The following is a 23477-nucleotide window of genomic DNA, read 5'->3' on the forward strand; positions in this document are numbered from 1 at the left end:
TTTCAGGGAAGTGATACATTTTTAATGCAATTATTTTAACCACTGCTACCTCCCCTTTAAAAAAATTATTTATTAATAAATGTATACAGCTGCTTATCTCAACAAAGATGACTCAAACATATTCTTGATTAAGTATCAAGATTTAAAGATTTAAACATACACAGATATATTGACATACATCATATACAGCAATAAGAACGTAATTCATTAAACATTCTTGCAAAATATAAAACACCTCTCCAATTTTCCCAACATTCATAAAAGCAGAGAAAAAGGGGATTCAGAAGAACTACCTAGAAATGGAATTCAGTGACTGCCGAAGAAGCACTGAAAAGTTCGTTTTGGTAGCCATTTCCTAGTCATTAAGGGGTTATTGGTCCACCTATTGAAAAATTCAACTCAGCTTCATATGGCTTGGTTAGAGTTTCACAGTGCTCATACTTTGCAATATCCCGCCTAAAATAATCCACTGCCCATCACTAACCATAGAGTTATATCTCTGAATTGTGCTGTGACAAAAGGGATGAAGCTCTCTCATATTCTCTGCTCCAATCACAGCTGGGATTAAAATGTCATGGGAAATGGCACCTTGGCAAACAGCAAGAGCAAAATTTTGTTCAGCCATGCTGAAAATCCTCTCACTGCATGTTTCATTCCTGCCACAAACCTTCAGAAACCTTGAAGCAATGGTTTGCTGGTGGCGGTGGAAGTTGGCTTTAGGCCCAACTTTAAAAACTCACAGAAGAAAAAGCTAATTTAGCTGAAATCAATTCAAACCGTCCTTATTCTTTAGATTCAATAATGCAGCAGTCCGAGATAAGAGCATGAGGGCGCTTTCGTTCATTTTGAAATCCAGTGACAGCTTCTCCAATATGTAAATATACTCATGAGGCTAGATCAATATATCAGTCAGAGGATTCAAGCTTCAGCCTATTAATTGGTAAGACCATTTTGGATCTGCAGATCAAATGCATGCTTGTTTCAGTTTTAAAGACTCTTGGAACCTTTAACAAATGAAGCTAAAGTATTTAAGACAGCCTTACCATATAGTGAGTGACATTGTCATTTATTAATTAAATTACAAATTCAACAACTCCATAGTATGTTGTTACTAAGGCTTCAGTGATATTTTTTATCCCACTCTTCTTCCAAGGAACATAATGCAGCTAACATTGGGTTCTTTCCCCTTTCTTTATCCTCACAAGGCTGGGATATGTTCAGCTGAAAGCAAGACAAATTCAAGATTCTCATGAATTTTACATGGCAGACTATGGAACTAAAATCTTGGCTCCACACTCTTGGTCTACAATCCTAACAGATACTCCATTTTTTCACAACAGTAGTATGTTATTAAGTCAAAGCTATTTAAATGGATTAACAACTCTAATTCTAATAAAAACAATTATTTTCCCATCAAAATAAATGGTTTTCAAGATAAACTGAATATCTACATTTCCTTTCTAGTGAAAGTAGCTATAATGATGGCTAAAACTCACATTTTCATCCTTATATTATTGATCATAGTCCTTATGCTAGTTTCTACTTTTAAAAAAGGAAACTCAAGATTAAAAAGCAGAGTTCTTTAAAATACAATATAAAAGATATTAATGGGATAATAGTAGGATTTAAGCATTGCAACATCTGAACATCTGGACAAATGATTACAACAATATATTCCCATTAAAAATGAAAGGCTGTAGTTGTGTATTATTTAAAAATCATATAGGATAGTGTTACATTTCAACAACCCAATACACAAATGTTCTGAAAAATGTACAAGACCCATAAATAATATAAATATGCTCAAATGTTAAACATGTTGAGGTAGGAAATAAAGCTCCTTCTCCTAAAAACACAGAATCTCTTTTGCAATCACAATATTTTGTTATTGTAACAAAGATATACCAAGCTTTCCTTGCTGGTGTGGTCAAAATACCATGGAGTAGCCACCAAGTGATGCTCTGAAATTATTTGCTCCTTTTCAATTATTGTCTTCTTTCTACTTTGCTGTGCAAATTTTATCCAAATTTTAAAATCTGTTTCCAGCACTCATAAAAAGTTTCCCCTCTGCCCCATCCCACACCAAAAGTTAATAAAATAAAGGGATGAGAAATTATTGGAGGGTAAGGCCAGTTTTACATTGTACTATTTGAAGCAGAGAATTAGATGATTCTCTCTCTGTACCCAAAATTTACACTTTGGAACTTAACTTTAGCTCTAGAATAAGACATCCTCTACAAGATTTGTTAAGCCTAACAAGGGCAGTGCAAGAAAGATGGGCATATAGCCAGCTCTGTACTTCAGCACCTCACACCACCTTCTATCACCACTCAAGTCCTTATAATAGAATCCTGAAATGAAACTTAAATGAAAATTGGGGGTTCTATCCAAGTCTGGCTTAAATTATTTATCTGGTGATCCAGGCCAAACATAGAGAATTTCCTAGGTTATTCTGGTAGGAATCATCTGCGCTGGTGTCTCAAACAACTTTGTAATAGTTATTTTTTTAAAATATCTCTGGTGGCCTGATTAGGGTCTGAACCACTGTGGATAAGATTGGGGAAGATTCAACTTACCCTACCCATTCCTCAGCTTACTTTTGATTCTGTGGTGGAAAGTGGAAAGAAGAGAGACAAAGCACCTATTTTTGTGGATACGTAGCTTCCTGTTTCTGTGCCAGAAGCTGGAAGAGAGAGCTAAAATCCACATAACTGTGCCATCTGGGTCTGTTCATGAGGAACTATAGATAGTGGTTTTAGCCAATAAAACTTACGTATTGGACAGGTAAATGACCTTGTAACCCAGACATGCCTGGGTTTTCAGGTTCAGATATATGCTTGTCCCTGACCTTGCCTAAAATGTTGTATGAATGCTGCTTCTATATATTTTACAGGATTGCCAGTTGTCAGTTATTTAAGCTGTTGATTCAATATAGTAATTTTGAACATTTCAAGGTTATCAGCTGTCAGTCATTTTATTGATTCAACTTTATGGCATGTGGGCTATTCTCTACTCAGCATTTATAAAGCCAAGGATTTGTGACCCAAATATGATGTGAAAGCTTGTTCATGTTTTCCTCTTAACCTGGACATTTGAATGACCCTTAGAGAATTAATGTGTTACTCATATACGGGATTGGGGAATGGTATTGTAGTAATAGTGTCACAGTTTACTCTCATCTGGAAAATTTCAGAAAATGGATTTGTTCCCATTCAAGGGCGCATCTCATTCCAAGATTTGAGTGAGAAGTGAATACACTCCTTTTCAAGTCACAGACACCGGAGCTGATTGAAGTCTGCATCAAGGTTTTTGCTGCTGGCTGAGATCCAGAATCCATTTTCAATCAGAGAAAATAAAAAGAGGAATATCTTCATTGCTAAACAACTGCTGCCTTTACATTCAGGAAATGTAATAACCACTTAAAAGGCAAGGAAGAGCCTTGGCAAAAACAGCTGCTTCATTCAACAGATTCATATTTGCATTCAAATGTTATAAGGTGTAACTGTTCAACTAATTTCTTTTTAGTTTCTACTAAAATACAGGAGTGGATGCTACCTGTACTAAGTATTCATTGCCCTGTTAGGATACTATAGAGCCGTGATGGCGAACCTATGGCATGTGTGCCACAGGTGGCACGTGGAGCCATATCGGTAGGCACGCGAGTTCAGCTCTGACGTGCATGCACACGCTGGCCAGCTGATTTTCGGGCCTTTGGGGCCTACTAGAAGTCAGGAAAAAGGCTGTTTCCAGCCTCCCGAGGGCCTCCGGGGAGGTGGGGAAGGCTATTTTCGCCCTCCCCAGCCTCCTAGAAAGGCTCTGGAGCCTGGGGAGAGCAAAAAACGGGCCTACCTTGCCATCACATGCCAAAAGTGGGGGAGTGCGGGAGGAGGGGTCACATGCACATGCGCGGGGGGTGGGGGGCATAGAATTATGGGTGTGGGCATGTGCACGAGCAACCCCCCCGCACTCCCCCCACTTTTGGCACGCGATGGCAAAAAGGTTAGCCGTCGCTGCTATAGAGGGACCAGATTGGGGATATAAACAGCTCAAAGTACCTGGTGTAGGAAGAGGACAGAGAGATAGTTTGGGTGGGTTGGAGAAGTCTTTCTCATCCTTAGCAATTTTAAGATGTGGGAACTTCAACTACCCAGAATTCCTCAGCCAGCAGAATTCTGGGAATGGTAGAATTTTGTTCTTCCCCTCTATTTGATAGTCAAAAGCAGTGTGGGTTTAAACAAAAATTGAATACAAGAATGCCAAAGAATCTCTATGTGGCTTAGAAGCTGTGTTAAATAGTATTTCTCCTCACCCCCAATTCCCACATGTAGCAGCAAAGTACAAACAATAAACTCCAAGAAGCACTTCCTTATGACAAGATGGCTAGTACTAAACTGCAAGCTGGTTGGAAACCAAAAATGTATTCTTTAAAAACTATCTGTGAAATACTGTTGTACGGATTGTTTTCCTCACCTGTGATTCTTTTCTGTCATTAGTTTCTGCTAATGATTGTGGGTTCTATTCCTCACATACCTTTTTCACTGCCAACAACTATGGAGTATTGGTAGAGCTGCTAACTTGCTATTTTGACCCATACATGGATGATCCTTGTCACATATATAGATTTCTCATTTTTACTATTATATCCAAAAGGCAAAATTATTGGATGAAGACTTGATAAAGCAGGCCACACTCAACATTATTTGCATGTTGTTAAGTCCAAAACTTGTGCAGGCCTGCTTAAGGATTTAGCATAACTAACTTGCAGAGTCATATTATTCAGAACTGAAAGCCTCACATTGTGATAAATCCATTTTATTCCATCTCCTACATATAATTGTGCTGTTTGTGAAGTCAGTGAGGAGAACAAATAGATGCTTTTCTCCCCCAGTTTTGCTTTAATAAACCAGCTAAATTTCACCAAATCCCACGGGAATCACCCAAGAAATATTCTCTTTATAGATTAATAAGGTTAGTACATAAATCTTGGGTCAACTAATGCTTAATAAGCATGAAGATTGTTTGGGAATCAAGATCAATTAGAGTCCAACTGGTAATCCTGTGCAGATTAAAACTACATCAATGAAAATCAAGCTGAAAATTAATATTTATTTACAAGTGCAAGATTAAATAAAAGATTTAAAGAATTGCCAAGCATATGTAGTCAGAAGAAAAGCAGTAGCAAAAATAAAACAAACTCAAGTGCTAATATGCACAACACCACACTGGCCTTCCCCAACATGATGCCCTCCAGTTTTTTTTAAAAAAACAAAACTACAGTTCTGGTAGCATTTAGCAAGCTATGGTTTCCAGACATGTAGGGGATGGCAGGTTTCAATTTGCCATATTCAGATATTCTAAAATTCAGAGTGCTCACCGTGTCTGCATTTCAAAGAAGTCTGGTCCCCTCCTTTCCAATATCTCTTGTGGGACATCAGTCTCCTGGAAATATTTGCACATTCAATATGACTGTCTACAGAAGGAACAGCTTGCCCATGAACTAGGACTCTGATAAGGCAAAGTCATACTGTGTTTGCAAGAGAAGTATTCAAGATATGCTTGTTGTGAACACGGCAGACATTTGAATAATAGCCCAAATATGTAATGTAGCATGAAAACTTGGAATTCTTTTACACTAAGTATCATAGCCACCTAATGAGAAGGAAGGACTCACTGGAGAAGAGCCTAATGCTGGGAAAGATTGAGGGCAAAAGACGAAGGGGACGGCAGAGAACGAGGTGGCTGAATGGAGTCACTGAAGCAGTAGGTGTGAGCTTAAATGGACTCCAGAGGATGGTAGAGGACAGGAAGGCCTGGAGGAACGTTGTCCATGGGGTCACAATGGGTCGGCAACTAACAACAACAACAAAGTATCATAGCACCAATCCTGCATTAAATCTATGTATTTAAAATTTGTGCAGAAGATCGGTTATTTTTATTCTTTTTTATTCCTTCAAGGAAACTTTTTATTTTTTTACTTGTAGAAAACTTGAGATGTAAACCAAACTGAAAAATAATGACCTACAGTATTCTACTCAAGTTCTTTCTTTACCCATTTCTTTCACTGCAACACATTAATCTTTATCAGTATTCTCTTGGTCTACTAGTTTGTCATCATGTATTATTACAACTTTCTATGTATTCCAATAATTTTCGCACATTATCATTAATAGGATAATAATATCACATCATTTTTGTATTTCTTTAGGTTCACACTGAACAATGATTTGTACAGGCTCACCCAGCTTGTGATCTACCAAAATCACAGTCTACCAAAGCTACTTTTAATGGCTTACAAAGGCTTAAATAAATCAGTTCAGCCATCTTTTATTCTCAGGTATCTAACCAAAGTAACTACTTAATGTGTTGCCAAAAAGGAAATTAAATTTATTTTCTTTCTAGTTCTATATGTATATGTATAACCTTTATCTAGTTCTCTTTGTATTAATTTCTAGTTCTATTTGTGCTAATTTAAACTCATAATTAGTTAATTTGTCGATCCGCTCAGTCAGTTGCCCAGATTCTAATTGTGGATGGCAACTCTGAAGGCCATAATAATCTCCATTATTTTATTTTTAATACACATTTAAACTGCAAGATTGAAATAGAGAAATATCCTCCGAAAAATAAATTCTCATAGATATGCTTTCAATTACTATTCCTTCAAATCTAAGTCTCAATATTTTATATTCTATTTTTAGCTCTCTTTATCTATATCAAGGTCATATGCTATTATTAACATTAATATTAATGATTTACGCACACACAAAAACTATATTCTGCAAAGAAAACTAATCCCAAAGCATGCCATAAAGGTTCTTAAATGGAAAGAACTCTAGTAATTCCTACAATTCAGGAGAATAAGTAAACTAGAGATATCTAATGTTATCTAATTTTAATACTTGTTAATACTTGCTAAAAATAAAAAGACATAATGAAGTAAAACAAAGAAGTACCTAAAACACTGTGCAATACACCAAACATTCATTTCATGTTGAAGCTGCTTGTCATCCTTTTGTTCCTCTAAGCTAGAGAAATGGACCTGTTCTAGGCCTTAATCTATTCCTAATGCAATACCTTGTCTAATAGATCAGGTGATGTTACAGGATTTAACCGAAAAATATTCACAATATCCATTTCTCTTAATAGGGACAAACAAGGACCGTCTTGGCAGAAGGACTAGTAAAATCTGTATCTGCCCAGCTTTATTTACATCTTACATTTTTTAATGGGGAAAAATAAGAAGAGATGCAAGTGAAACAGAGAGAGACAGTAACAAAGGAAGGAATAGAATTATGGAGAAGCTTCACTGCTTGTAAAGTACTGCAGAGCAGATAGCCCACTTAGCAAGTAGAGTTAGATCCATTGATTGGTGTTCCCTATTCTAGTCCTAGATGTTTGTTTGGCTTTTACAAATTTGGTTTTCCAGGATATCAAAACCAGGAATTTTAGTCTATATTTTATTCAAACTATTGCAAATTAGTTATCCTCTCTCACCCTCTCAAGTACTAAAATTACTATACTGAGTGTGCTTATGCTCCCAAACTTGCCTCTTTAAATCTTCCATGGCTGCTGTTATAACTATTACCTAGGATATTTTACTGTGAACTAAAATTATACATTCCCTCCCCCCCCACAACTCTCAATTCCCCAAAGGCTTAACAAATTTTAGTGGTCTTTCTCAAGCTTACCATATTGTTCACACTTTATTCTGTCTCAGCCTTGAAGAATGTAGCCTTCAGCACAGATTCTACCACTAAGTACATCAGAGGATAAATAATGCTCCCCTGGAGCTCTAATCAAGGACAAACGTGATTGGCATGCAAGTTTTGGTTGACCAGTTTTGGGAGAACTTTCACCCAAATTTCCCCAGTAGCATTATTTTCTATCTCAGTAAAAATGGTAGCAGTGGTCAGCAGTGCTTAAATAACAAGGTAGTCCTTGACATACAACCTTTCATTTGGTGACCTTTTGAAGTTACAATGGCATTGAAAAAAGTGACTTATGACTGTTTTTCATACTTAGGACCATTGCAGCATCCTCATGGTCATGAGATCAAAATTTGGATGCTTGGCAACTGGCTCATATTTATAATAGTTGCAGTGCCCAAATGATCACCTTTTGTGACCTTCTGACAGGCAAAATCAATGGGGAAGCCAGATTTACAACTGTGTTACTACTTAATAATTGCAGTGATTGACTTAACAAGTGTGGAAAGAAAAGTCATAAAATGGGGCAAAACTCACTTAACAAACGTTTCACTTAGCAACAAAAATGATGGGCTCAATTATGATCATAAATCGAGGACTACCTGTAGATAGATATCAGCTGCCCAGAGTCACCCAAGCTATTTTTTTTTTCAGAAGGCTTAGGGGAGGATTCAGTAAATGTGGCCTTTTTAGAACAATAGGATTGCTACCAACTAAAGATGCCTTAGAATGATATTGGACCTGAGAATAATTGGGAAGTTTTGATTTGTTTGCCTTCTATTCAGAACTGTTCTTACCATTTTGCTATTTATTATTAGTTGCTACTGAGATCTTTGATTTAAACAAGACATTTGCTTAGTCTAACATAGCATATCTATAGGAGATGACCAGACTGAGCCCAAGGGTGGGGTCAAATGCATCATCAGCCTCAAGTCCTTTCATTAAGTCCAGCCCACCTTGAATTCTGTTGGCCTTTATCTATCGCCAATTTGCTTTGACTGTTAAAAGTTCAGATTATTTTAGAGAGCCTTGGATACAAATATTCATTTGAACTGCCTGGACCCCTGATTTCCTGAGCTTGACAATATCCGAACTGCCTGGACCCCTGATTTCCTGAGCTTGACAATATCCTAACTTGGAACTTTCAGAGTTATTGTACCTCAAGCCTCATAATTCCCAAATAGAATAACCCATGACCATTGGAAATGAAGTTATATTACCTGCAGAGATTCAAGTTAGGGAATGCTACTTACAAAATTAGGAAGTGGAGGGTAAAATTATTCAGTTCCCGCAGTTAAGTTTTCAATTTTCAGTTCCGGACTTCTCCACTTGGAAGAGGTCTTAGGTTAAGAAAGACATCTTACTTCGGTCAGAATAAACAGCCCTAAGACAGATGAACCAAGGTCCTGGCAGTATAAAATAGGTCCTTAACCATCTTCTAGGCAGAGTTCTCCAACTCTGACCAATCAGTCCTGAGGGATGGTTTGCACTTATTTTATGATTTCTCCTTGCCTGCTGGACCTCAAATCAGTAATTTCAATGCTTAGACCTGGCATAAATTACCCCTATTTTAGGTTTTAGATCCAATATCGAGGGGGAAATTACTATATCAAAGAAGTCCAAGTCATCATGGTATTTAGCCCTAGATGCAATCTTAAGGGAAACCAGCCATTGTTCTCCAATTCCCTGGTTCAATGTCTTATTGCTTGCAGCTGTAAACCACTTCTTCCTGCATGCACTGCTGACATTCCACATAGCAGCACCATTGCACCTGGCAATGGCAAGAGAAGGTAACAATGTGGGTCTGGATATTGTAACCCCGGCCACAGCACATACTGTCACAGTTGGCCTCACGGGAACACGTCCTTCCAGCCGTGCCCACTGAATACCTGCTAGATCGGCAGAAGCTAGGAGAATCTTCCATATAAACCAGATCAGTGGGACGTGGAGCAGCAGGACCTTTAGCTAAGCGGCCATGATGCTGAGGGCTCACGAGCTCTGATTGTCCCATAGCATCATTGGTGGCACTGAAGACTTTGACAGCACTGTCGTAGCGTAGCTTCAGGAGCTTTCCTGTCTCATGGAAAGGAGACAACTGTTTCCAGCAAGTTCTCACAGCACATGAGCCAGACACACCGTGGCACTTGCAAGTGGTCTTTAGGCCATTTTTCACAGCCTGTGGAAGAGAAAGGAAAATATTATTAGCCATTGCAGAGTTATCTGTGAGTAGTTAGAAGAAGGGAGGGAGGGGGGAGGGAGGGAGGGAGGGAGGGAGGAAGGGAGGAAGGAAGGAAATCAGAAAATTTATAAAGCAAGATCATCCATTCAAATAGATTTGACCATTCAGGTAATGACTTTTCCAAATAATTCACCAATGAATCCAAAGAATACACTCTTTATTTAAGTCCACTTCAGTCAAAGTTACCTTAGTCACTGTGTAACTTTGGCTGAATCATGCTTTTTCAGCCCTACTGTTACTATGTGTATAAACTGAAAAGAGGACCCCTCCCCAATAAGATACCTTGAGCTCTGGAGGGAAAACATAATGAAAATCTAACACTTTAATAAGCAAATTTATATTCATAAAGGCAAAGAAAATCAAATTACAGTACACCTTAAAGACCAAGCAATTATTACCACCTAAGCTTTTGTAGACTAAAGCCATGTCCCAACTATATTGCTCAAATTTAACTTCTGCAAGTATAAGAATTGCATAATCCTGATTAACCCCAAAACAGTTCAGCAATTTCATGTTGGAATCTTCCATGGGACATTATCAAAATCTAGAATATAAAATGGACATAAACTCAGACTGTGCCTGAAAATATTTTTATGGGTCTCGGCACAAGAAGCATTTTAAAGAAAGAAGGAGCAGGTAAAGTGAAATGATTAAACGTATCCATGTTAGAAAATATAAGATGAAATCAGGGAACTGGCCGCTGAAGGATTTAGTTTTCAATAGTTTTTTGTATGCACCGTTAAGGGAAACAGATTAAGGTAGATTACAGGACATTTAGAATTGAGAATTGCCAAAATATATAAACTCTTTCTGAAATTCATAGAAATGAACAAATGAAAGAATGTTTGATTAAAAACAGGCTAAGAATTTTAGACATAATATATTGTTGGATCAGTGAGAAAGCATGTGATTGAAAGGACTGAAATTCAAACTTTGTAATAATCTAAAAGAGAATTTTTATAAAATGATGTACCTTTGGTGTATGACTCCAGAAAGATTATCTAGAATGCATAAAGCTATTTCCAATTTATGTTGCAAATGTGGGCAATATGATGGGGTTGTTTTACCCTGCTTGGTAGTTTTCTAAAAAAGCAAAATTTGGGGCTCAGTTGTGGCCATAGGTCAAGGACTACTTGTATCCACATCATTGGGACTAATTGCTTCCTCGTTATTTTAGGTTACAATACCACACACAGATGATACAATAGCCCACTGAATCAGTGCCTCTGATTTCTGAGTTGACACGCAGTACAGACATTATGTAATGACTATGGTATTTAAGCAAGTAATTTATCAGAGAATCAACTTTTTTTTTAAAATTTGATTTATATGCCGCCCTTCTCCGGAGACTCAGGGCGGCTTACAATGTCTTAAGCAATAGCCTTCATACTTTTGTATATTTATACAAAGTCAGTTTATTGCCCCCATAATCTGGGTCCTCATTTTACCTATCTTAGAAAGGATGGCTGAGTCAACCTTGAGCCTGGTGAGATTTGAACTTGCAGTAATTGCAGGCAACAGGTGTAAGTGGATGTTAATAACAGTGCTTTAGTCTGCTGAGCCAGCAACTTTGCATCTGAAGACAATATTTCTGAACAAAGTAGTGTGTTTCCTGCTTTTAGATGGCATGCACATGTGTAGAAAACATCATCCCTTGGGGGGGGGGGGAATGAGGGAAATCTTTTAAAATGCTTACTGCAGAGCTACAGTTTTTTTAAAATGTTTTACATTCTCTCTGAATGTCCATCCAGTTCAAGTCAAATTGAAACATCAAGCTACAGTGAGGTGGTCCATGTAATCTAATTTATCTGGAGGTTGCCAGCTGACAAAAATCTGCTGTAACCTGTACACAAGAGCCTTTATCCTCTCACTTCTTAAGCCCTATCCATGCAAGCTTCTAAGGATTTCCAAATATTGTTTGTGCATTTCTGACACAACCTTTGTATTAGAGTTGTCAATTTAGGATTTTGTAAAGATGTGGTCAGAAGGTAGCCTCAGAATCAACAGGGAGAAAGAAATGACCCATCTCATTAAAAACCCTTGCTTTATTCTACCCTGTTGCATAATAACCTTCATAATGTCACTGTGGAAACCACTGTTTTGACCATCTGCTGCCAAGAAAGATACAGATCTAGTATTTCAGAGTTCAGTTAATCCCCCAGTGGGGGGAGTGGAATGGTGATAAAGATTAGAAATTTTTATTTTCCATCTCTTTCTCTCTCTCTCTCTCTCCTGAACTGGTCCTGCAGCAAATTCACCCTTACCTTGATGCCCACATTTGTGTTATGGATGTCCACCTTGGCCCTCAAATCTTTCCCAACCTTCTTCTGGCCCAAGAAATTCTTCAGGAACCTGATGCTATACTTAAGGTTGTCACCACACACACCCCACTGCCAGGCTTTGCGGTTCTCTAAGTCAGGTGAATCATCACAGGTACAGCGCTCCATTCGCCCAGCACTGCACGCTCGAGCAAGGGAATGAGTTAATGCTGCTGAAGACACTGCATAGAGAAATGCTGTTTCCTTGAAACCTAGGAAAACAAAGCCAAGAAACACATGTCGTAAGAGCTAAATAAATCTAAGCTGGAAGTGGGGATGCAGACAAGAAGCCCTTGTACTATTTGCATGTCTCAACAGACATCTGGTAGAAGTACTGAAGTTTTGCTTCTGTATGGGTTTAGCCTTTCCCTGGGCTCCCTCCTGTAAGAAAGGTAAATCCTGCTATGGTCCTTAGCTCTCAAACCAAAGTTGTTGTTTTCTCTGCTAGAAAATTGTTTAATTAAATGCAGGAAGGAAGGAATGAGATGCACTTCTGAAAAATGTGGCCAAGAAAATTGTAGGGACTTACTTATGTAGTGTCAGAAATCAAGACTAACTCAAAGGCATGATCTTTCTTCATGCCTTTGAGTTAGTCTTGATTTCTGACACTACATAAGTAAGTCTCTACAATTTTCTTGGCCACATTTTTCAGAAATGCATCTCATTCCTTCCTCCTAAGGGTAAACTAGAGTGCCTGTGTCTAAGGCAGGTGTCCAGCCTTGGCAACATTAACACTTGTGAGAGTTGAAGTCCACAAGTCTTAAAGTTGCCAAAGTTGGACACCTGTGGTCTAAGGCAAGTCTACAATTCTGATTTTTCCACTTCTAGTCTAACACTTTAATCAGTACACCAGACTGACATTCTAAGTAGAATCTTGCTATTGATTAATATCTTGAACACGGGAAATGTTTTTCCTTAATTTTTTTGACAAGGCACATTCTTTTATTACTAGTTTGTTTGAAACTTTTTTTTTTAAATCATGCTACATAATCCTATATGCATGTAATCTCAGAAGTATCTCCAATTCCACACAGCTAGATTTATTGCAAAGCAAAGGTGTATAGGATTGGAGTCTTGGACTACTAGCTATTGTGAAAGAGTTTTTAAAATCGCATCCTACTGCTTTGCAAACAACTTTGAACAATGGAAACTGCTATAAAACGTTTAATACAAATAAAATGAGCTTGGGTTCCAGCATACTTTTAGGACCAAAGCATACCTGAGTGCAAACATTGGAATATCACATCCTTATATTTAACAAATGACATGAAAAAGAAGTGAGAGGGAATTCCATGCAGGCAACCCCACAGGCTAGCAGAAGAGAAGTAGTTGTGAACCAGTGTGAACTAGTTCCTATAATAGTTGTACATAGGAAGAAAGAACGCTTTCCTAAAAGCCTAGAGAATATCACAAGATGTGATGAGGGTAAAAGGTCACTGCTATCCAGCCTGCTAAAACTCTAATAGCCTAGTGCAGAGGTCTTCAAACTTGGCAGCTTTAAGACTGGTGGACTTCAACTCCCAAAATTCTCCAGCCAGCTATGCTATGCTATGCTATGTTGGCTGGGGGATTCTGGGAGTTGAAGTCCACCAGTCTTAAAGCTGCCAAGTTTGAAGACCTCTGGCCTAGTGCTTATATTTTGAGCCTAGAGGAGGAGGCTTCTTCTTATCTGCATTCAAAATTGAAAAAGAGGTAACCAAGTTAATTAAAAATGGCAACCTATCAATTTTGTGATTTGTTGACAAGATTAAATTATCTCTCCTGTGATGCCTTTTTTCCTAGCTTCTAATTATGACTGAAGGAATTGGACAACCCAAAGAGAAAGAAGCAAGAAGGAGAAGCTTCTGTTTTTTGGGGGGGGTTTCATAAACTTAATACAACAGATGTTCCTATTTACCTCTCTTCAACAGGTTTGTCCTCCCATCGAGGCTGCAGTTCCAACGCTCATTGCGAAACTGGTACTGGCACTCAAGGACTCCAAGCCGGATGGCATCTCGTAAAGTCTCGGCCAGCCCCGGTTCTCGACGACAGAGTCTCTTTTGCTTCTGGGAAAGCCTCAGCAGATCACATTGCTTCAAGTGAGCCTTCCAATGAGCAGGATTTGTTGAAGATCCCAGCAGTGGAAACTGAATCAAGGTTTCTTTTCCGGTCAGGCTAAGAGAAAGAGAAGTAAGTTTGGCTTGGTTTGATAAACCAGAGAATGCATTATTGCCACTAGGCATTAACAGATAATCAGTATGATGGCCATCTCAGTTACCCATCCCATGTAAGATTAGGGTTGAGTTACATGTAGAGAAATGAAGTGGTTTCAGAATTGACGAGGGGTGGGAGAAGGTGTGAAGCACTTCTACTGAAAATCCCACATCTGAGATAAAGTAAAAGAGCCTGAGTGGCGCAGCAGACTAATGCTACTGTTAAAGGTAGTATTTAGCTTCCGGCTGCCTGCAATTACTGCGCGTTCAATTCTCACCAGGCTCAAGGTTGACTCAGCCTTCCATCCTTTCTAAGGTAGATAAAATGAGGACCCAGTTGTGGGGGCAATAAGCTGACTTTGTATAAAATATACAAAAGTATGAAGGCTATTGCTTAACACCTTGTAAGCCGCCCTGAGTCTCCGGAGAAGGGCGGCATATAAAAAGAAGAAGAAGAAGAAGAAGAAGAAGAAGAAGAAGAAGAAGAAGAAGAAGAAGAAGAAGAAGAAGAAGAAGAAGAAGAAGAAGAAGAAGAAGAAGAAGAAGAAGAAAAGGTCTGTCTATGGATTGATAGTGATGGACCTTGGGGGATTCACCTATAGGAAAGAAAAACAGCTTTGACTCAATCTATTTTTCCATTAAAACAATTTGCTGCAATACAAGAAAAATAAAAAGAACCAAGTGGCTACATTCTAAGGGAGATTCTAAACTCTTTTAAAAACTTATGAGGTGAAGTCTGCAGTTTTGTGGTCAAAATTCAAATATCTTTAAGGAAAATTTGCCTTTGGAACAGGTTTCGGTAAAAGAAAGCTTTGAACAGGGAACAAATGTTGGGATGGATTTTAGAACCGTTTTCATTTAGCTAGTGCTCTCTACAGCTATTAGACAAAGTCTCCAATTATTCCACATTAGAATGGCTATAGAAGGTGATAGGAATTATACCTATTATTTGCACTACTTCTAGGGGAAAAAAGGAAAACTAAAACTAAACTATATACTTTAGAGGTCTCTCTTTCACAGAGGCATAATTCTGAAGTCCGCAGAATTTAAAGCTGCTAAGGTCGAAAAACACTGATCTGGATGAATTACCAAAATTACACTTTGATTTACTTCTATTAAACTAGGTTCAGTCAGAAGTAGCAGAGACCACATTCTTTTACTGGATTTCTAGGTGGGGGGTTGCACTGGAAGATTCCATATGATTCAAAAAGTTCCAAAACTCACGTATTTAGCCTAAACTAGAATAAGTTAATCATTTCAAAGGCTGTCCCTTTGCTATACTGTAACCAGATACTTAAAATTATGTATGTACAGTATGTATGTATGTACACACACACTTTATATGATATTAGTATTTTCAGAATTTTTCTTCAGAATTTAGGTACCATCAGAAAGAACCATTAAAGACAGTTTACTATTGTTTTTTTTCTTTTGATGAGATTTTTTGTTTTGTTTTTTAACGTGGCATTTTAATCTATCCTACTAGCCGGGGATTTACTCTCATCTTAGTTTCCAAATCAACCAAGGTTGACCAGTTGCTGTCACATTAGCTAGATCATATGTATACTACATAAGAACAGTAATATAAAAGTAGTATAAGAAATATTTAGATGATATCTTTACAAAGTGGAATGGTATTGAGATTATACAGTATCATAGTTTCTTTTTATCGGCCAGATTTTAAAGTTGAAAGCAAATTATGAATTAAATCTTAAACTGACTGGGATTTTCTGGTCTTACCAAGTTTGGGAAGATAGATCTTTGAATATCTAGGTTCATTTATTCACAATACATTTTTCTATCATTCTTGATATCGTATTTCATTATGATTCTATCACCTTTCCATCTGTTACCACACACAAATTAAGATATTGTAGAAGAAAAGTTTATCAAGTTAGGGGAATCATTCAGTTTTTCATACAGGGCCAAGTGCTCATATCTTAAGTTTAGAAAGAAAGTTATTGCAATAAATTGCCCAATAAAAGACAATGCCCAATAAAATAAACGTAACCATTTTGTTCTTAGAAACAACAAACTTGGATAGTATTAAAATGTCTTTAGAGCTTGCTACTCTTTCTCTATCTCAAAGAAATTATATCAGAATTTAGTTGAAAAATCACAGCCAAGAGAATACAATTGAGAATACAATTTATAACTCAGAGCCAAACTCTAAGTCATGTTACATACTTCTGAGACATTTCCTCCTCCTCTGCCCTTTAATTGCCCCTCCCTCAAAAAAAAACCTGAAATGCACCCTTAGGTCTAATGATTTTGTCGTTATAGGTGTTTCTTCCAACAGTTTTGTTTTAATGGGTAGAAAGCATTTTAAGACCAGGTGGATTGATTCTGACTCTAAAAATGTGAGGAAAGAGTCAAGCATCTTCTCACTCAACCTCATCCTCCAAGGTTGCCTATTAGTAGAAGAAAAACCGCCAGGAAGTTCAACATAACTCTCTAGGGTCTTTTATTTTACAATTCATCTGCCATCATCATTCCAAGCCAACCTCTTCCAATATTACTCATGCCCCTGGTGTCTATTGCTCTCAAGATTTTGCCTCTGCTGCTTCTCTATAACCCAATCCTGAGATTGGGCATTTCCTGGACCTGACCCGAGTTCATTTACAGGACAGGTTGTACATCAGAACCTGTGATCTATCAAGCATGCATACGCCTAGCGCCAGGCAGCCAAAAGGCCTCCAGTCTTGAGAGAGCACGCAAAGGAAGAGATGCTTATCACTTACCAAGGGTGGAATGCTCAAACCCTCTCCCCCACCCAATGGCCTTCTTCCAGCCAATGCACGATGTCGGTTAATGATTAAGTAAGTAAATTTCCAAATAACCAACAGAGAACAAAATGGCCACAGTTTCATCAAGATACAAGCTGTGTCGATGTAGCACCCACATACCAGCTGAACATTTACCCTTTTCTAATATCCTCTGGGCACTTAGAGCTCAGTTTGGAAGTGAACTAGAAGGACCCCAATAGAAGACAACAAATTCCAAATCATTTGAGAATTAAAATACTACTATACAATATAAACTTTCTGTAACTATCAATTTATAGGATTATTTGGATAATAGTTGTTGTTGTTAGTTGCGAAGTCATGTCCAACCCATCACAATCTCATGGACAACGTTCCTCCAGGCCTTCCTGTCCTCCACCATCCTCTGGAGTCCATTTAAGCTCACGCCTACTTCTCGGATTCGACAAAAAACAGCCCAAAATTCCAAGCTATTGGTATTAGCTGAGTTTCCAAGAAGTTATGTTCCTAAAGCTTGTTGCAAATTATGAAAAATATAGTTCAACAAAACTATAGAGAGTAGGGACAACTGATTTAGACATTAGTCACTGGTTGCTGCATTAAATATTTGTACAGCTTTGTGTGTTGTTGTTGTTGTTTTGCTTTAATTTATATGCCGCCCTTCTCTGAAGACTCAGGGCGGCTTACAATGCGTTAAGCAATAGCCTTCATATTTTTGTATATTTATACAAAGTCAGCTTATTGCCCCCACAATCTGAGTCCTCATTTTACCTACCTTAGAAAGGATGGAAGGCTGAGTCAACCTTGAGCCTGGTGAGATTTGAACTTGCAGCAATTGCAGGCAGCTGATGTTAATAACAGTTAATAACAGTGCTTTAGTCTGCTGCGCCACCAGGGCTTTTGCATGAGTTGCACCCCTTCCTGCACCATGAGGGTCTATTCATTTTCACTCATGCCCTGGTTACTTCCAGAATGGATTACCATTATGCACTCTACCTGGAGCTGCCCTTGAAGAGCATCTGGAAGATTTAGCTGCCGAATGTGGTTGCATGGACAGTTATGTGTGCTGATGTTTCTGGGACCAATTCTAATACTTCCAGATGTGTTGAACTGCAACTCCCTTCATCCTCAAGCAGCACCATTCCACAGAACATATCAGGTTCATTCTGGTTTAGCATCCTATGGGAAACTGCTGCCTAAGGATGAAGGGAATTGTAGTCCAACATCTCTACATAGACCAGACCATGTGTCTAGGTAGACTAGACCAAGAATCAACTCCACAGGATACCTAAAAAAAAATTTGAGATTGGTTATAATAACAGAATCTTGCAAGTGTGTTTATACAATGATCTTCCTTCTTATAACAAACAAAGTGAATAAGGAAGCACTCCCGAGTTCACTGAGGCACTTATGTAGGCTGTTTCTTGTAGACTTAAAAAAGTTTTCATTCATCATCACTCTAGTAACAGATCTTGCATATCTGTCAAGGTAATCTTCTTTACCCTCTACATCACCTCCCATGTCAGCCTTGGTTCCTGCCCCCTACGTGTCCAGAAAACTCTTAGTCAAGAACAAAATGCTGCTCTCCTCCTCCTCCTCTATTGCCAACTCCTCCAGATCATCTAACAAGTCCTGTAACACAGCCATGCACTGAGACCAGAGCATCAAGAGAGTCCTCTGGGCTGAAAGCAAGCTCTCTCTCAATTGCAGCCCCCACCCAGCAATGTTTACAGGGCTAAAGAGAAGTTGTCCTCCAGAGGATGAGGAGGGTGATAAAGTTGCATCCCCTCCCCAAAGTAGACCTGAGGAGCAAAACAGCAATCAACGGATGCTGGCGAAGTTGGCAGAGACCCTAAGGGTTTCAATTCCATTATGTGGTCATCCCCCTTGCCCTTCCAGACAATTCAACTAATTAGAGAAGAAAGGGAAAGCTGAAAATGGCACTGATGCTAATGACCAAGCAATGATAGCTTCTGGAGCATCAGAGGAGGAGAAAATGACTCCTTTCTCCATTGTCCCTGCTTGTCCACAGCAATTCCTATTGGAGGTTTCTTGAAGGGCAAAGAATGACCTGGAATGGTAGATATCTCCCCTGGCTTAACAACTCTGTTACATAGTGGCCAACTGAATGTGTTTGTGAAACTCACTTCTGCCAGTTCCCAGCAACAATTTTTTAAGGCAAAATGCCTATGATTTTACAGGTAGTATTATTACTCAGAAAGAGCCTAACCTTCCTTGAATCTACAGGTTTGCTCTTAAAACTATCCAACCTGGCTAGTGTTGACAAAGAGCATCAACAGGCCTATTCATTACCTTTCAGAAACAGAAAGTAGAATCTAGAAATTCCAGCATTGGAAGGCTGGTAATAACAAACAGGAAACTCATTCAAAATATGCAACAGTTCCCATAAAGAACTGGAGTAAAATGTTTTATCAACTAAAGGAACACAGCTGTTGCAAGATTGCGGCTCCCTTAAGTTGCTTAAGCAACCAAATCCACCTAAAGCAATAATCAATATTTGTTTTGCATTAAGGAAGTGATAGCTGGGAGAAAAAGAATATTACCTCTTGCTTGGGGTATGACCATGCACTTCCTGAAAGGAGAAAAGGCCAACTCATTCTGAAATGTAGGCAGAGATAGACACAGCATCCCAGATGAGAGATGCTATGACAGGGGTCTTAATCAAGACACTTCAATATGTTATAATTCTTGGAATTCCCAACCAATATTTCAAAGTGTGCAGTCCCAACATACCTGGAAAATGCTAAAAGGGTAACCGGGCTGCTGGCTGGGGAATTTTCAGAACTGAAGTCCACAGATTTTTAAGCTGCCAAGATTTGAAACCACTAATGTAGAGAATATCTAGGTTTTGACTAGGATTGTAATGATCATCTCTTGGAAGAAGAGAAGCAGTTACCTCTATAAAACTCTGCATGATAATGCTTGTATCCTTAGATCAGATCTAGAGTTGATCCTAATTCACTTATCAACATCCGTATAATGTATATGAATTGCTAGTGATTTCAAATACATTGAATCTGCTTCCTGGTCTTGGATTCCAATAGTATTATTTGTATACTGTTGGATGCAGTATACAAAATTGAACACAGCATTTCAAACCTGCCACAAAATCACATAAGGAGGCTTAGTAGATCTTTGCTGTAAGGAAAAATATATGCACAGGTTCAAAAACATTTTATTATTCCCATCTTTTTCCAGAACAGGTGCTGAAAACAACTCAAATCTGAAAATCCCCATTCTGAACTTTTAGAAATTCAAGACTCAGTATTTTTTTTTTAAAGATCATCAAAGCCTTAAAGTATATGTATTGGTTTCTGTAACTCTTAATAATGAAGAATAAGAATAACTACTAAGAAGGACCCCTGAAGTGCTGTAGTCTAGAAATAGGCAATCTGGTTTTCTCCAGATCTTTTAGACTATAATTGCCATTAGAATGGTCAATTGTCAGGGATGATGGGAATTTGTAAAATTTAAAGGCACCAGTTTGTCATCTCTAAAGTCCTAATCTAATCAGGCAGCATTGTACATTCCATTTTCCCCTCTTTAACAGACTTTAGGTGGGTGGGGGAAGATGGAAGAAACAGTAGAAAAAGATATGTGGAAAATATCTACATTTGGGTCATTTAAACTTTATGGAAGATTTATTCTCCATAATAAACCCTTTTGGAACCCAAACTATATTTATGTGAAATCACTGGCCTATGCATTTATACAATGTAGTAAACCACAATGAGGCTTAAATTCAACCAACATGGGTGAATTCAACCAACATGGTTGGTATACAACAGTTTATGCTTTAAAGTATAACTAGAACTCAGCAAACTGTAGTTTATTTAGGAATTTAACCCTAATTCAACAAACCATGTTTTAGTGTGCTACAAGAAGGTCGGAAAACTCCCCTGACACTATTGCTTCTACAGGGATGCTCACTTCGCAGTATTTGTAAAAATATTGAGTTTTGGGGAGAAATTGGACATAGAGATTGCCAAAATGGAGAAGGATAAAATCAATACAGACTAAAAGAATTTAAGTGGACAAAAACATGAATTACATCATGAGCTGCTCTCAAATTTATGATTAGCAAACTGAACTCTGCTTCCTGATTTACTAAAAATATAAAAAACACCTGCATTGTTGAAACTAAGTAGTGAAGCAGAGTTAGGCATTTAAGTCAATGAAAAAAATTGCCTATGTTTTGGGAAATGAAGGGTTGAGGTTTGAAAACTAAATGGATATGCAATCTCAAGTATTATACAAGAATCTTACCAATTAATATCTTTCTCTTGCTCATCAAGAGAAATTTTATGTATACAGTATTTTACCGACGTATCTCCTGAGAACTTTTGAAATAATATAATACAATCTTAATCCTTCATAAATAGGTCTCAATAATTAAAACAGTGTTTATCTTTAGGTAAGCATTTGTATGATTGCAGTCTTGAGCCAGAATGCAAGTTTTTATGCAAATACAATCTCTTGAAATTCAAATCTTAAGAGAATTTCAAATACCTGCATCGCAAGATACACATATATGCATCCTCACACTCCTTACAATAAGGTGCAATTTATGTATCATCCCAAACTCTTGAGATTGCATTATACCATGGCCCCTAGCTTGTAATGAAGAATAAAAAGGTGTAAAAAATGTAGGTGTAGATCCCGATTTTACCATGTTTAGGGATCCTCTGGACTTGTAAGGAGTTCTAACTAGTCAGGAGCTGCCTCAATCATTTCAATTGTACTAAGCATGGCTGAGACTGTATGACCTTGTAGAAGACACCACCTGCATATTAAATCGCAAAACTTCTGGTCCTCCCTTCCAATGCTGCAATTCCTAGCAAATACGCAGGCAGACCAACCCAAATGATAGACTTCACAAAGGACCAAATTGGTCCTTATTTCAGTGAGCCCGTTCAGCAAAACTTCCAAAGCCCGGAGGGCATGGAAGAGTTTTCTGCACATCTTGGGGGTGGGTGGGGGTGGGGACAATCAAAAGCCGCCTCCCAGTCATAGAATGAAATACAGAACGTGTCAGAATCTTTAAAGGTTAAGATCCATAGGTAAGCATAACTACATTGAGAAATTAATATGAAATACTTTACTCATCCCACACACCCCACAAAAAAAATCTTGCAATGTTTATATGGTCGGATCTGGCCCCATGTCTTTCATAAAGCCTTGTCCGTTTTCGGTCGACTGGGCGCTTCAGTCTAGTAAATGCAATCTCTGCCTGAGCTTTGAGCTGGCGATGGATCTGTTGCAAAGAACAGAAGGGTAGCAGAGGAGAGGGCGTGAAGGATCACCTCCAGCAAGTCTAACGGATGCCATCTCCTGTCAGGTTCCCCCGACAGTTGAGCTGAGTTTATCATGTAATCGCAGGATAACTGTAAAACCGGCATTGCGCCTGGCTAGCAATTAAGATACAGCAACTTTTCTTCAAAGCGTAAATCGCTGAAGAGAGAGAACTGTGTAATCCCAGACAGCGTTTAGGATTGCAACTATGTATCCAACCATTCAGACTGGATTGTTTGACGGAAGAAAGGAAAAGGGAAAGAGATAAGGAGAGGGGGGGGGATAAATACCATTTAAAATCAACAGGACAGAAGGGGACAGGAGGACTTTAGGCTTATCCAGTGTCGGGTCGGAAGTTAGTCGGACACCTGTTAAGGCGGCTTAGCTTCGCCATCTGAAAGCAAAGGGTTAGAGAGCAAAAAAGTAAGAAGGAAAGAAAGATTATTTGGAAAAAATGGGAAAGGTTATGGAAGAAAAGCAAGAGGTAGGGAAATCCAATCAAAGGCAAAGAAAGAATCGGGAATCGCTCAGAATAAGAAGAGGGACAGGAGGGGGAAAAAAAGAGCAAGAAAGAAAATAGAAAAGCAATACAAAACCAAATTCGTACAAAAACGGAAATTAAAAGAAGGGGAAGGGGAGAACACCTGAATGGAAAAGATGTAATCTAAATTTACGCATCCGAAGCCGCGTCAAAAGGAGAAAACGCCGCTGACCCGAAATAGGCGTCCACTTGCAGAAGCAGCAGGCAATAAGTGGCGGCTGTGGCGACTAGAGAAGCGCGCAGAGGCAACAGCGCGGTCTCCCCCGGCGGCAGGCGCATGGTGCCAGCTTCTGCTGCTGCGTCGCGATCCGCCGTTTCTCTGGCTCGGCATGGCGCTGCGCTCTCAGCGCCCGGCGCTCCCGCATCACTTTAAAAAGGCACCTGGGCGGGCGAGGGACGCCCTCTC

The 23477-nt window shown here is 38.7% G+C and overlaps 1 protein-coding gene across 2 annotated transcripts; it reads right to left on the reverse strand.

Moving 5' to 3' along the window:
- On the reverse strand, positions 1-23477 carry WNT9B (Wnt family member 9B). 2 transcript variants are annotated; one of them, XR_004591153.2, is made up of 5 exons: positions 23244-23410; positions 14161-14417; positions 12210-12475; positions 8960-9882; positions 1-1221 (listed from the first exon to the last, which is right to left on the reverse strand). XR_004591153.2 is itself a non-coding variant. In XM_034415995.3 (4 exons), exons 1-4 carry the CDS (start codon positions 23348-23350, stop codon positions 9406-9408), a joined length of 1107 nt encoding a protein of 368 aa, XP_034271886.1. In that variant the 5' UTR covers positions 23351-23477; the 3' UTR covers positions 5961-9405. The 2 variants fall into 2 exon arrangements, 1 of the variants encoding a protein (XP_034271886.1); XM_034415995.3 differs by lacking the exon at positions 1-1221 and having other exon boundaries at positions 5961-9882; positions 23244-23477.

The sequence above is a fragment of the Pantherophis guttatus genome, chromosome 4 (assembly GCF_059756535.1).
Source record: "Pantherophis guttatus breed Tessera chromosome 4, ASM5975653v1, whole genome shotgun sequence".
Lineage (NCBI taxonomy): Eukaryota > Metazoa > Chordata > Lepidosauria > Squamata > Colubridae > Pantherophis > Pantherophis guttatus.

Coding starts and splice junctions, on each gene's coding strand:
- WNT9B (XM_034415995.3), bottom strand. CDS start 23,350: ATGCGCCTGCCGCCGGGGGAGACCGCGCTGTTGCCTCTGCGCGCTTCT. Junction 12,476..14,160: donor GACAAACCTGTTGAAGAGAG/GTAAATAGGAAC, acceptor TTGTTTTCCTAG/GTTTCAAGGAAACAGCATTT. Junction 9,883..12,209: donor ACACAAATGTGGGCATCAAG/GTAAGGGTGAAT, acceptor TCTCTTCCACAG/GCTGTGAAAAATGGCCTAAA.